The sequence below is a fragment of the Prionailurus bengalensis genome, chromosome D1, assembly GCF_016509475.1.
Source record: "Prionailurus bengalensis isolate Pbe53 chromosome D1, Fcat_Pben_1.1_paternal_pri, whole genome shotgun sequence".
NCBI classification, from domain to species: Eukaryota; Metazoa; Chordata; class Mammalia; order Carnivora; family Felidae; genus Prionailurus; species Prionailurus bengalensis.
The window spans coordinates 6,922,340-6,937,549 of NC_057346.1; the positions used below are offsets into that span (position 1 = coordinate 6,922,340).

General features: G+C 40.4%; 1 protein-coding gene across 4 annotated transcripts in view; it reads left to right on the forward strand.

The window, feature by feature from the left end:
• Positions 1 to 12,976, forward strand: part of ATM (ATM serine/threonine kinase) — a 130,113-nt gene extending 117,137 nt beyond the window's left edge. For all 4 annotated transcript variants that reach the window (XM_043579252.1, XM_043579250.1, XM_043579253.1 and 1 more), the window contains 5 exons: positions 814 to 900; positions 2,291 to 2,405; positions 3,780 to 3,843; positions 10,201 to 10,337; positions 10,427 to 12,976. In XM_043579252.1, coding sequence (XP_043435187.1) covers positions 814 to 900; positions 2,291 to 2,405; positions 3,780 to 3,843; positions 10,201 to 10,337; positions 10,427 to 10,610 — 587 coding nt within the window. In that variant the 3' untranslated portion in view covers positions 10,611 to 12,976. The remainder of the gene's footprint in view (positions 1 to 813; positions 901 to 2,290; positions 2,406 to 3,779; positions 3,844 to 10,200; positions 10,338 to 10,426) is intronic.
• The last annotated feature ends 2,234 nt before the right edge of the window (positions 12,977 to 15,210 follow it).

Below are 15,210 nucleotides of genomic sequence, written 5' to 3' on the forward strand. Positions count from 1 at the left end.
GAAAACTCATGTTGAACACCAGAGATTTCTTAATCTATTGATGTTAAAGTAATAAAGACCATTCCTCCAACACTTAGGTACCACACTCCAGGAGGGCAGGGCATGTACGTTTTGAAAAAGTTCTAGGCAATACAAAACCCTCTTCTTTTCCACACTGAGAATCTCTAATCTGATTCAGCTAATTTAGTTTATAAACAAGAAAGTAGAGCCAGTTAATGTGGCTACACATACAACCCTATTCACTGCTTCCGCAATACCGCACGGTGTTTTTTCATTGGATTAAAAGCATTCATGCATGCCATCATCTATGTTAAAAACAGAAATGCAGTTTTTCCTGGATAGATATCTGATGAAATGAATTAATGATTAATTTGTGTGAAATGTAATTCATCACAGGGGAGAAAGTTTCACTGAGGAATGAAGAATTTACCCATAGGCTTCTCACTTTAAAAGTATACTGAGTAAAATATTCGAATGCATATAATACTGCTTTGACCTTGCCACATAATGGGTCTCGACTTTAACCACACTAATTTTGGAAGTATGTACTAATATTTTTAGATGTATGCTTATTTGTAAAGGCAAAGCTTTTTGTTTTTTTAAGCACATCATCTAGGATTTGTAAAATGCAGTATAAATGAAAATAGCTGGCAAGACTTGACTTAAAACACAAAGTGGCAAGTTATATACATATCTGCCTTTAGGCTAAATGTTCTACACTAAAAAGTCATGTGGTGGTGGTATTAGTTGACATTGTGGCTAAATGTGTTCTAGAAATAGATACCAGTGATCTCAGGTTGTTTTTTCTCCCAGTCGGTTACATACTTGGACTTGGTGATAGACACGTACAGAACATCTTGATAAATGAGCAGTCCGCAGAGCTCGTACACATAGATTTAGGTAAGTAGCGAAAGATGAGAAATGTGTCTTTATTCTGTTTAACAAATACGGTGTCATAAGAAATGATGTTTGCCCCCAGCTTATTACAGGTGAGAAGGAGATAGATACACCACAGCAGGAGATGTTTCAGATAGCATCAGCATGTGCAGGAGGGACTGGCTGATTGCTGGCGTAACGGGTGGTTCTTCTAGAACAGGACGTTTAAGGCAGGTCTTAGAGTGAGCGAGCAAGGATCATCCGGACAGGAGAGAGAGCAAATACGGAGGGGTGAAGAATGAAGACGAGTTTGCGGGAATGGTGAGACACGAAATATGGCCGAGTGAAGGCCGCATGTCGCTGAGCAGCTGCAGAGGTAGACAAGGGAAAAGAAAAGATTTCACTTAGTGTGGAATTTAAGATTTGTAAAAGGGTGTAGTCTTAGGAAATTACAAGTTCTGTAGTAGCCACATAAGTGGTTTGCCAAGAGAGAGTAAGGCTGATTTCCATTAGAATAGAGGAGATCAAGGATATTATGTGGTTTTCCCCAGAATGCATTTATTACGAAAGAGTAGTGATTGCTGGAAGCACAGGGTGGGCGGTGATAGGCCGCGGGAGGATGTGGGTGGCTATAAAAGGGCCAGTACGAGGGATCCTTGTGGTGATGGAAATACTCTGTGTCTTGATTCGATCAACGTCAGTATCCTGGTTGTGATACTGTACTATATAGTTTTGTAAGCTGTTCCATTGGGGGAAAGTGGATAAAAGGTATACGAGAAATTTTGTATTTTGTGTATTGTATCTTACAACTGAATATGAATCTATAGCTGTCTCAGAATAAAAACTTTAGGGGTGCCTGGGTGGCTCAGTCGGTTAAGCATCTGACTTCAGCTCAGGTCAGGATCTCACAGTCCGTGAGTTCGAGCCCCGTGTCGGGCTCTGTGCTGACAGCTCAGAGCCTGGAGCCTGCTTCAGGTTCTGTGTTTCCCTCTTTCTCTGCCCCTCCCCTGCTCGCACGCTCTCTCTCTCTCAAAAATAAATAAAACATTAAAAAATTAAAAAAAAAAAGTTGTACACTTAACCGATTGAGCCACCCAGGTCCCCCTGTGTATATTTAAATAAAGAAATATAAATTAAGATTACATACATAGTATGTTTTGCATTTTAAATCTTATCCATCATTATTTCATTTAAAAAAAATCACTGTTTAATCTGGAACTTCTCTAATGTCTAGAGTAGTTACGCTTTTTCAATCTGAGGTGCACCTCCTAGGCAAACAGAGCAGAAAGAGAATAAACCACTGTGGGTTCTGGTGCTCTGGACTGTCGGTGACAGATTATTTGGGATGTATGCACAGCTCACGTGCCACACAGGAGGAGGGAAGCTCCTAACGCTGCTGTACTGTTGACTTTAGGAGTCGCTTTTGAACAGGGTAAAATCCTGCCTACTCCTGAGACGGTTCCTTTCAGACTCACCAGAGATATTGTGGATGGGATGGGCATTACTGGTGTTGAAGGGGTCTTCAGAAGGTAAGTGTGTATTTATTTCTTTTTCTCCCCAGTTGTATTAAACAATAACTGACATCCATCACTGTAGAAGTCTAAGGCACACGGCATGATGGTTTGATTTATATATATATATAGAGAGAGAGAGAGAATGCTCAGAATGATCACAGTAGCTTCGGCTAACATCCATCATCCCATACCAATACTATAAAAAGCAAAGAAGAACAGAAAAAGACAAAAAAAGTTTGTGATGACTCTTAAGATTCCCTCTTCTATCACACAGCTGTGTTCGAGGGTGAACTAGAGTGTTAACTGGTGTCCTCCTGTCGTACTTGCCGTGTCTAGTACTTGTCTTCTACCTGGGAGTTTGTACCTTTCGCCACCTTCCTCCCTGTCCCTTCCCCCACCTACCACCTCTGGTGACCACCGGCCTGTTTTGGGGGTTTTTTTGAGAGAAACAGAATTTTACTTATAATCCCTTAACATTAAACATAATCGGTTTTTTTTTTTTTTAAGTTTTTATTTAATTCTAGTTAACACATAGTGTAGTATGGGTTTCAGGACTGGAATTCAGTGATTCATCACTTACAACACCCAGTGCTCATCACAGGTGGCCTCCTTGGTCCCCATTGCCCATGTAGCCCATCCCCTGCCTGCCTCCCGCAAAAGGTGTTTAAAAAGATAGGTAAAGCAGATGGCTTTTGGTGTCAAAATTATTTGGATGATTGATTTCTGTAGATTATAGAATTCACTGCTAAATTATGTTCCAGTGCTTTATTGGTAGAAAGGAGAAACCTGAGATAGAAAGAGTAATAGTTTCTCCCTTCCTTCTGACCATCCGGGACCTCACCTCACAGGACATATTAACCTCCTTCCTAGCCCCCTCTGGAAGCAGTAGCCTCCACCTTTAAAGCCCCTGTCCCGGTGAACTCTCTCTGCCCCAGTGAACTCTCTTGTTATTGCCCAGAACTCCGTTGGGCGCTCATTGTCGGGCCTATAACCTGTGCTGAAGGAGTGTCTGATGTACCAGTTCCTGCTGAGAGCACCTCGCAGTTCCCCATAGTTTTCCCAGCATTGGGCCGTGTACTCCGCTTTTAATAGAGTAGATTCTCGTTAAAATTTAGAGCTAAAAATTACCACAATAATCAAGGACAGAGAAATGTTTCATAGTAGTACTGTGTTATCCTTATAATGCTTAGCTTACGTTCACCTACATACTTCTATTCCTTTCAAAAACATTTACTGAAAACAGTCTGCCCAGTACTCTGCTCTTTGAGGTACTAATTTGGGAATTATTAACAAGAATAATCTCAGCACGGTATACGTGAATGTACACAGATGAAGTTATGTTGGAAACAGTGTTGTGTAACAAAATCCCTATTTATAACGTGTTTGTAGATGCTGTGAGAAAACCATGGAGGTTATGAGAAGCTCTCAGGAAACCCTGTTGACCATCGTGGAGGTAAGGCGGATTCTAAGGAAATCTCTGTTGAGAGACTGTGGATCTTGTTAGAAGGTGACTGGTTTGAGGATCGGTGCTTCATTTTTATGTGGTGGGAAGATGCCGGGCAGCAGGAGGGGGGTGGGATGCATAAATGAGTAAATCATGGTTTAGAAATGCCTCCAGTCCTCTCAAATTTCTGGGCATTTTACAGCAGTATAAGTAATCTCTAGTCTTTAATTCATAAATCAGCACTTTGACGTCTTAGATCTCTCCTATGGCATTACTTGCTTTCAGAATGGTTTCCGTTGGAGTTTTAAGAGAAATCAGTAAGTCGTATCTCCTTTTTCCTGCCCAGGTTCAGAACCATTTAGTCACTGACTCATGTTGATCAGGCAGAAAGGGAAGGAAGGAAAGCAGATTTCCAGTGCCTGTGACACCAGCTCTACCCAGGACAAAATTGTGTACCTAGAGCAGGCACTCACCATGCTGGCGAGAAGGGTGTGTGGAGCAAGAGGTAGTAGTATCTCCTCCACAAGGCAACGTGGGGGCCAGAGTATAGGCGAGCCTCCCTTACTTAGAGTCTTCAGCTTTTATTCCTTTACCTGGTGGTGCCAGACCGGCTGTACTTTAGGATCACCTGCACTCCTTTTAAAAAAATGTTGAGGCTGACCATACTCAAACCATACTTCTGGGGATAGGGCAGGAACATTTGTGGTTTTTATGAGCTACCAACCTGTACTGGGTCGAGGCTGGGGATGCCGCTGAACTTCCTTCAGTGCACAGGACACCCCCACAACAAAGCGTTCAGCCCGATAATGTCAGTAATGCCGAGACTGAGAAACCCTATTCTAGCTTAATCAGGCTGTGTCCCTTTATTGTGTTCCATTCTGATAGTAAGACTAAAGTCAATTTTTGAAATACTCTGGTTCCTCCTTGATTTCAGAGTTGGCAACTGTGACTCCAACAGAAGCCCTAGAATTTGAAATAATTTATGTTTCTTCAGCCCAAGAAGAACTTACAGGCTTTTTATAATAGTAGAAGCCTCCATTTCTTTTGGTTGATTAATAAAATGTACCTCCCTATGGGTTCAAACTTAAGCAACCATCAATTTCAGATAGACTGCTATATGAAAATATTATATATAAGCCTAATGGTCACCACAAATCAAAAAATTCTAATAGATATGCAAAGAGTAGAGAGAAAAGAATCCAATTATAATTACTAAAGAAAGTTAGCAAACCATGAAAGAGCAGGAGAAGGATCAGAGAAAAACCACAAAAACAACACAAAACAAATAACAAAATAGCAATTACATATCTGTCAGTAATTACTTTGAATATAAATGGACTAAATGCTCCAATCAAAAGACAGAGGGTGACAGAGTAGATTAAAAAAAAAAAAAAAGACCCATCTATATGTTGCCTACAAGAAACTCATTTCAGACCTAAAGAAAGACACAAGCAGACTGAAAGCGAGGGGGTGCAGAAACATTTATCACGCAAATGGATGTCAAGAGAAAGCAGAAGTAGCAATACTTCTATCGGACAAAATGGCCTCTGAAACAAAGACTGTAAGAACAGACCAAGAAGGACACCATATAATAATAAAGGGGACAGTCCAACAAGAAGATACAATAATTGTAAGCATGCACATAACAGGGAGCACCAAAATACGTAAAACAGTTAATGACAAACATAAAGGAACTAATCAACAGTAATATAATAACAGAAGGAGACTTTAAACATCCCATTCACACTGATTATCCAAACAGAAAATCAACAAGGAAGTAGTGGCTTTGAATGACCGACTGGACCAGATGGATTTAAACCGATATATCTAAAAATTCCATCCTAAAACAGCAGATTACACATCCTCTTCAAGTGCACATGGGACATTCTCCAGAACAGATCATATATTAGGCCACAAATTTCTGTTTTAAGAAATTAAAAAAGACTGAAGTCATACCATCCATCTTTTCTGGCCTAGGATACTAGAAGTCAATCCACCCACCCACCCCCAAATCTGGAAAGACCACAAATACATGGACATTAAGTAACTAAGGAATGAATGGGCCAACCAAGAGATCAAAGAAACAAAAGAAAACACAATGGTCCAAAATCTTTGGGATGCAGCAAAGGCAGTTCTAAGAGGGAAGTATATAGCAATACTCAAATACCTCAAAATCTCAACCTAAATTTGCATCTGAAGGAGCTAGAAAAAAACAACAAACAAAACCTAAAACCAGCAGAGGAAAGGAAATAAAGATTAGAGCAGAAATAAATGATAATAGCAACTAAGAAAAACAAGAGAACAGATCAATGAAACCAGGAGCTATTTCTTTAAAAAGATCAATAAAATTGATAAACCTCTAGCCAGACTCATTTAAAAAAAAAAAAGGGAGGGGGGTGCTCAAACAAGATCACAAATGAAAGAGGAGAAATAACCAACACTACAGAAATACAAACAATTGGGGGCACCTGGGTGGCTGAGCTGGTTGAGCATCCGACTCTATTTCAGCTCAGGTCTTGATCTCAGGGTTTTGAGTTGAAGCCCCACGTTGGGCTCACGCTGCACATGAAGCCTACTTAAAAAAAAAAAGACACCGAATTATAAGAGAATTATTATGAAAAACTATTAGACAAATTAGACAACCTGGAAGAAATGGATAAATTCCTAGGAACATAACCTACCAAAACTGAGGCAGGAAGAAATTTAAAAATTGGACAGACTGATTACCGGCAATGAAAATTGTTGGGATTTTTTGATTATCGACTCAAACAGAAGTCTGGTACCAGACAGCTTCACCGACAATTTCAACCAAACATTTAAAGACTGTTAATTTAAAGAAGAGTTAATACCTATTCTGTTCAAACTATTCCAAAAAATAGAAGAGGAAGGAAAACTTCCAGATTCATTCAATGAGGCCAGTATCACCCTGATAAAGACACCATAAAAAGAACTACAGGCCAGTATCTCTGACAAACAGATGTAGATGTAGGTTTGGTATTTGCAAATCAATCAACGTGATGCCTCACATCGATAAAAGGAAAAACCACATGATAATTTTAGTTGGCACAGAAAAAAGCATTTGACACAGTACAACATCCATTCATCATAAAAGCCCTCAATAAAGCAGGTGTAGAGGGAACATACCTCAACATAATAAAGGCCTTATGTGAAAAACCTACAGGAAACATCATATTCAATAGTGAGAAACTGAGAGCTTTCCCCCTAATAAGATCAGGAACAAGATGAGGATGGCCCCTCTCACCACTTTTATTCGACACAGCACTAGAAGTCCTAGCCATGGGAGTCAGACAACAAGAAAGAAAACACATTCAAATTGGTAAGGAAGAAGTAAAACTCAGTATTTGCAGGTGACATGGTGCCAAAAAAGATAACAACCCTAAAATATTCCTCCAGAAATGACTAGAACTGATAAATGAATTCAGTAAACACACAGTATATAGAATCAATGTGCAGAAATCTGTTGCATTTCTATACACTAATAAGGAAGCAGCAGAAAGTGAAATTAAGAAAACAATCCCCTTTATAATTGTATCAAAAATAAGACACCTAGGAATTAGCCTAACCAAAGAGGTGAAAGAGCTGTACTCTGGAAACTATAAAACACTGATGAAAGAAATGAAGATGACACAAGGAAAGAAGAAGACATTCCGTGCTTATGTATGAGAAGAACAGATACTGTTAAAATGTCTATACTGCCCAAAGCAATCTACACGTTTAATAAATCACCAGCATTTTTCACAGAGCTAGAAGAAACAGTCCTAAAATTCGTATGGAACCACAAAAGACCCCAAATAGCCAAAGCAGTCTTAGAAAAGCAAAGCTGGGGGCATCACAATTCCAGGCTTGGAAGTTCCATTACAGAGCAGTAGTAATCAAAACAGTATGGTACTGGTACAACAGTAGACACATAGGTCAATGGAACAGAATAGAAAACCCAGATACAAATCCACAATTATATGGTAATCTTTGACAGAGTCGAAAAGGATATAAAACGGGTAAAAGAATGTCTCTCCAACAAATGGTGTTGGGAAAACGGGACAGCAATATGCAAAAGAAAGAAACGGGACCCCTTTTCTTACACTATACACAAAACAAATTCAAAATGGGTTAAAAACCTGTGAGACCTGAAACCATAAAAAAATCCTAGAAGAGAACACAGGTAGTAACTGTTTTGACAATGGCCATAGCAACTTTTTTTCTAGATATGTCTCCTGAGGCAAGGAAAACAAATGTAAAAATAATAAACTGTTGGGACTTTGTCAAAGTAAAAAGCTACTGCACAGTGAAGGAAACAATCAACAAAACTAAAAGACAACCCACTAAATGGGAGAAGATATTTGTAAATGACATATCTGATAAAGGGTAAGTATCTAAAATATATAAAGAGCTGATAAAACTCAATACCCAAAAACCAAATAATCCAATTAAAAAATGGACAGAAGACACGAATAGACATTTTCCCAGAGAAGACATCCAGATGGCTAACAGACACACGAGAAGATGCTCAACATCACTCATCAGGGAAATGCAAATCAGAACCCCAATAAAATATCACCTCTCACCTGTCAGAATGGTAAAATCACCAGTAGATGTTGGCAAGGATGCAGAGAAAGGGGGAAGGAACCCTTTTGCACCGTTGGTGGGAATGCAAACTGGTACAGCCACTCTGGAAAACACTATGGAGTTTCCTCAAAAAGTTAAAAATAGAGCCACCGTATGATCCAGTAATTGCACTACTGGGTATTTACCTAAAAAAACGCACTAATTCAAAGGGATACATGCGCCCCTATGTTTACAGCAGCATTATTTACAATAGCCAGATTACGGAAACAGCCCAAACATCCATCAGTAGATGAATGAATAAAGAAGTGATGTATATATACAGTGGAATATTACGTGGCTATAAAAAAATAAAATTTTGCCATTTGCAATAACATGGATGGAGCTAGAGTGTATATTCTAAGCAAAATTATTCAGAGAAAGACAAATACCATATGGAATTTAGGAAACAAATGAGCAAAGGGGGAAAAAAAAGAAACAGGCAAACCAAGAAATAGACTCTTAACTGTAGAGAACACACTGATGGTCACCAGAAGGGAGGTGAGTGGGTGGGGGGATGGGGATTAATGAGAACACTTGTGATGAGCAAAGGGTGATGTATACAAGTATTGAATATCTGTATCCTACACCTGAAACTAATCTTACACTGTGTTTTAAGTATACTGGAATTTTAAAAAATGTACCTCCCTTGTGTGGGTGAATCTGGTTTGGATGCCTCAGCTCTAGAGCATGTCAATGCCCAACTTAATGTCACACAGGAATCCTCGAACTTGCAGACAAACCACATATATTCAGAGTCGGTGCCCCTATGGTTTTTAATGGCTCTGGGGGTTGCTTAAAACAGTGGAAAGCATGAAATGGATGAGCCAATTTTGGTACTGCTGAATCAGTACATGTCTTAGAATTGAACATGTAACGCTAAAGGCAATTTATAGTCGCAGCCCACAGAACTGAGAAAACACGAAGCAGCAAAAAAATGGTACAGTTCTGTAGTCATCACCCCTGGAAATGAGTTTGCACTTATTAAGACCTGTGTGGTAAGCATTTTTGCTAAGGAGTATTAAAAAAAAAAAAAAGTCTGTGCTTATAAACAGCAGGGGCAGTTAGCTGTTCTACATTGCCAAGGTCAAAAATCTCTCATGACCTCATTTACTAAAATTTAAGACCTAAAGTCCCTTGCTCTGGCCATGCCAGTTGTTTTGGTTTTCAAATTCTACTACATAGATCTGTCTCCACACTGCACTAGACCTTCGGTTTTGAGGAGTTTTTAATAAAGTATACCCTTTCTTTTCTCCAAATTTGAAACTTATGGAGAGAAAAGGAAAAAGCCTTAAGAATAAGGTAGAAATCAAAATGTTTGGGATAGTACAGATAAAATCATCCCACACCTAACTTCTGCCTGGGTCCAGCCCGAGGGGAGCTGGGGTGGGCAGAGCAGGTGCCCTTGCCCAGGACCATAGCAGTGAGGAGGAGAGAGGAGGAGGAAAGTGACTAGTCCTTAGCTCTTGAATAGAGCAGTTTCCAGGTGGGGGGAGTTCGGCACCCCTACACAAGAAGAATGGTTTGGGGGGGTGAGAAGCCCGGAGCATTGTGCTCGCATGGTCTCCTCCACAAGGAGGTGGGGGGGTGCCTGCCATAGGCTGGCCCATTCCACCCCCCTCCATCCCTCTGCCTAGCATTTGACCTCTGCTACCTCTATGCATTTGACCTCCGTTACCTCTATCACGCGGATTCTTCTGTGTCTAAATACACGTCCAGATGCATATTGTTCTTCTCCCTGCCTAGGTCCTCCTGTACGATCCCCTCTTTGACTGGACCATGAATCCTTTGAAAGCTCTGTATTTACAGCAGAGGCCGGAGGACGACGCGGAGCTCCACTCCACTCCCAGTGCAGACGACCAGGAGTGCAGACGCGGTCTCGGGTGAGTCCTGCTGTCGCCTGCTCAGACCCTCCTCTACCCAAGGCCCTTTAACCCGCTCCGCCTCATGCAGCCTCTGTGTTTGTCCTTAGTGACATCGACCAGAGTTTGAACAAAGTGGCCGAACGCGTCCTGATGCGGCTCCAAGAGAAACTGAAAGGGGTGGAGGAAGGAACCGTGCTCAGCGTCAGGGGGCAGGTGAATCTGCTCATACAGCAGGCCATGGACCCCAAGAACCTCAGCCGGCTCTTCCCGGGATGGAAAGCGTGGGTGTGAGGCAGCACGTGCCTCGCCCTGCGGTTCAGCCTTTAGAAATGACATCGCGGCCTTCATTTTTAACGCAGCCGGCGTACTTGGAATAGGCGTTAATGTACAACCAAATGAACCGTGTACTGTGTTTTTAAAAAATGTTTAATACTTGCCTTGGTCACCAGAAGATGCCTCGACAGTCTCCATGAAAATCTCTTCTCTCACATTTTAGAAGTGTCGTTCATGCTGTACTTCTGGGCTGAACATGTATTTTTTCTTCCCAAGTACATACTTGTGTTGTTCGCAGTAGAACCACTGACTTCTGCTTCAGCTTAAGGGCAGGAACATAACTGACAGTGAATTAGAGGAAATAAACTGCTAGGTTTGAGGTAGCTTTTAATTAAAACTTGTTTCTCAGGTATTATGTATGAATAAGTTATTTGATATTTATAAAAGGAAAAAACTTTTACAATTGTAACCGTTTATATATCATAGTAAAGCTACAATAAAATTAAGCAATGTTGAGGGGCACCTGGGTGGCTCAGTTGGTTAAGCGTTGACTTCCGCTCAGGCTGTGATCTCACAGTTTGTGAGTTTGAACTCAGCGTTGGGCTTTGTGCTGACAGCTCAGAGCATAGAGTTGGCTTCAGATTCTCTGTCTCCCTCTCTCTCTGCCCTTCGCCCATTTGCGTGCACGCTCTCTCTCTCTCTCTCTCAAAAATAAGTAAATTGAAAAAAATATAATCAACGTTAAAAGCAAATTAGTACTTAAACATATTTGGGTTTTCAGTAGGAAGATTCCTCAGCGTTACTAGATTGTGAAGTTGTTACGTTATGGAGAACAGATTTCAAAGACACGGTATCGTTTCTCTTTTTAAAAATGTATACTGGCCCTTCTCATTCTATTCTCTTCATCTTTGAAACCCTTCTGTGCTCTTTTCTCTTTCTCTGATGACTTGTATCCCTTTTCTAGTTTATGAATTCTCTTGTTAGCATGCATAATCTCCTTTTTAGACCATTCATCGGGTTTCTTTTTTCAGGAATAATTTTTCATTCTTAGCTCTGAATCATTCGTCAGATCTGTTACTTGTTTTTAACATCCACTTGTTTTTAACTTTTCTGTTCTTTTTCTGTCACTAATCTTATAGTCTCTCTGATAGCTCTACATTAATCACATTCCTGCGCTTGTAAGGTCTGTTGAATCTCGTATGTGGCGGACTGTTGATTCGTGTGTCTTGTGATTTTGTAAGGTGAGCTTCAGCTGGGCTTTCTCTGTGGGAATCCTGAGTGACCAGGGTTAAGAACAGTTCCTTCCAGATTAGGTTTCTGGAGAACTCATCTTGAAATGATTATTTTGCATTTCAGATAACCAACTTAATCTTGACGTATCTTTGTCTTATACACTGCCTACATGAATAATTTGGTATATATAGGAAGTTTTATTACTATAGTGAATCGAGGGAATGTAGTAAACTTACGTCTTTATGAAAGCCTTGGAATCTTCATGGATGGAGTAAGAGATTATGAGCTAGATGACAGTATAGGTAAATGAACTGTGGCCAATTCTTGCTAGTCGATGCATACAAAGAGCTTTGAATAACATTAATCTACGCTTCAGCCTCGAGGTGCCTTGAGGTATGCTGTAAGTTTTCTGTCCTGTTGCACATATTCTTATTATAATGGCTTTGTCCAGTCTGCCAAATTTGCAGATAACAAATGTAGGAGGAAGAGTTAATTCACAGGCGGTAGAATTAAGCTTCTCAAAGATTCTGACAGGAACACTGTCTGGAAATGAATATACAATTTGTTGCATGCTGAGTACCGGAAATATATGCAGCATCTCTTGGAAGATTAGTGATTTTATCCCAGTTTACATCTGGAGAAAGTGAAGTTGAGAGAAAGTAAAAGTAACCTGTCCAAGACCGGAATATAGTACAGTGAAGGTACAAGTGTAAATGGACAATCTCTGACTTTAGAAGCTTTCAAGTAAGAAGAATCTAGGCGTCACCAATTGCTCAATGAAAGCCAATAGAAAGGCTAATAGATTGTAGACTGAACACTCGTGTCTAGATTAAAGGAGAGAAAGCGCTGCCTCATTCTGTGGTCAGTCCCGCTCTCCTTACAGTATATACTTAAAACATATGCACTTAGAAATACGGTATGAAGGAAATAGGAAAAGCTGTGGATTTCTTAGTTACAGTAGGCAATTCTTTAAGAAAGTAGAAAGCTAGTATACTGACTTCAAATCTAGAAATATATGCCATTTCAAGTATTTTAATTGCACTTTAATGAAATTATATATTTTCCGTAGATTGATTTTAGTACCATTGAATGTATTTCTTAAAGCCTGTTGCACTGTTCCCTGTTTTTGAATAAAATGTTCTAAAAGAAAATACATGCTAAGACTCATTTATTTTATTCAGATGTTTGTCTTGTGTGCCAGGCATGGTGCTAGTTCCCGGAAGACAACGGTGAGCAAGAGGCGGGCACAGCGGACCCTTAAAGAGCCGGGGGTCTGGAGCAGACAGGCAGCTTGTACGCAGGTCAGCTGGGGAGCCAGCTACCCAGATCCAGCCCGGTGCCCCGCACTCAGTCCTTGCGGGGACCTCTAGCCCTACCCCTGGCCCCAGCAGCGGTCTACGGTTTTATTCCTGGGGGAGGTCTCTGAGCTGTAAAATCTCAGGCCCGTACATACACTAATACCTGAATCTAACACTTAACACCTAACTCAGATCCCTAAAAGTAACCTAACTGGAGATGTGAAAAGAGTGGCTTCCTGAATACACTATGAGAAAAGCGGCCTAGTTATCCTGGAGAAGACCCCATTTAGGTATTAGTAGTATTTCGGAAAATGGTTGTGACAGTAGACATAAAAACAGAAGGACCGACTGAATAGGTATTTAGAGTATTTTGAGCCGCCGATCCCTCCTTGCCTCAGCTCAGTGGATGGCTGCTATGTCTATCTATTCTCACCCGGGCAGAAATCTGTGGTTTTAGTCTCTTGAGTGGTCTGTGAACCGCAGGATAACCAGGTACACACCTAATCCCTAACCCTAACCCATAACCATAACTATAACCCTAACCCTCTGTAGTCTCTGAACTGCAAAATACCAGACACATAAACTAACCCTAACCCTCTAACCCTAGAGCTGAGAAGAAAAAGAAAAAAATAAGTTCTAGAAGCACAATATCTCCTAAGCCTCTAACCCTAGAGCTGAGAAAAAAAGAAAAGAAAAAGAGAAGTTCTAGAAGCAAAATATCTCCTCCAACTGACAATTTTGAAACCAGATTCTGAGTAGGGTTGTTAACTTTGCTAGTAGATTTTAATGTTAGGTTATTTGAAAACCACCCCAAAATGCTTCCTGGTGGTATATGTAGTGTTTGAATATTCACTGTAGACTTATAAATCTTTGTAAATATTGCTGAACTTAATATTACAAAGATTTTTTTTAGTGTTTATTTTTGAGAGCACAAGCAGGGGAGGGGGAGAGAGAGGCAGACAGAGAATCTGAAGCAGGCTCTACATTGTCAGCACAAAGCCCAATGCGGGGCTTGAACCAACAAATTGCAAGATCATGACCTGAGCTGAAGTCAGACACTCAACCGACTGAGCCACCCACACACTCTAAACTTAGTATTTTTTCAAGAACTTTCTTTTAGATATTCATGATTATAAAAGTTGGAAATACTCTAAGAGAAAAATGGGTAATCAGCTGATTACAAATTTGTTGAAAGTCATTGCAGTGTAAACCAACTTGGAAAATGGATCTCCTACCTCTCAAACATATTCATAGCATGGAAAGGATAAAATACAATGAAAATAATCCTGATGAATCAATGCCCTCGACTTCTAAGGAAGTAATGACACCACTGCTACAGAAACGCTCCTGATATTAGTAAGAGCCCTTTTATGAGTCCTGTATTGCCTTTATATCAACAATTACAAGAGTTACAAGAAAATTGAAGACCAGTATCATGAACATGATACAAATATTAGTGAATCAACTCCATCAATTAAAAAACAAAAAGTAGGGGCGCCTGGGTGGCGCAGTCGATTAAGCGTCCGACTTCAGCAGGGTCACGATCTCGCGGTCCGGGAGTTCGAGCCCCGCGTCAGGCTCTGGAGCCTGGAGCCTGTTTCCGGTTCTGTGTCTCCCTCTCTCTCTGCCCCTCCCCCGTTCATGCTCTCTCTCTCTGTCCCAAAAATAAATAAACGTTAAAAATAAATAAATAAATAAAATTAAAAAATAAATAAATAAAAAACAAAAAGTATATCATGACCAAATGACATTATTCCAGAAATACCAGGTTGGCTTAATATTTGCTGTCAGTTTAATAAACTAACAAAGAAAAACCATATCATGTCAAGAGATGCAGGAAAAGCATGTGACAAAATTCAACATTCATGATAACTCATCAAACTAGGGATAAAAGGAACATTTTCAACTTGATAAAGGAGAACTATTAAAAACTCACAGCTCATTGGGGCACCTGGGTGGCTCAGTCGGTTAAGCATCCGACTTCGGCTCAGGTCACTATCTCACAGTTCGTTGGGTTGAGCCCTGCACCAGGCTCTGTGCTGCCAGCTCAGAGCCTGGAGCCTGTTTCAGATTCTGTGTCTCCCTCT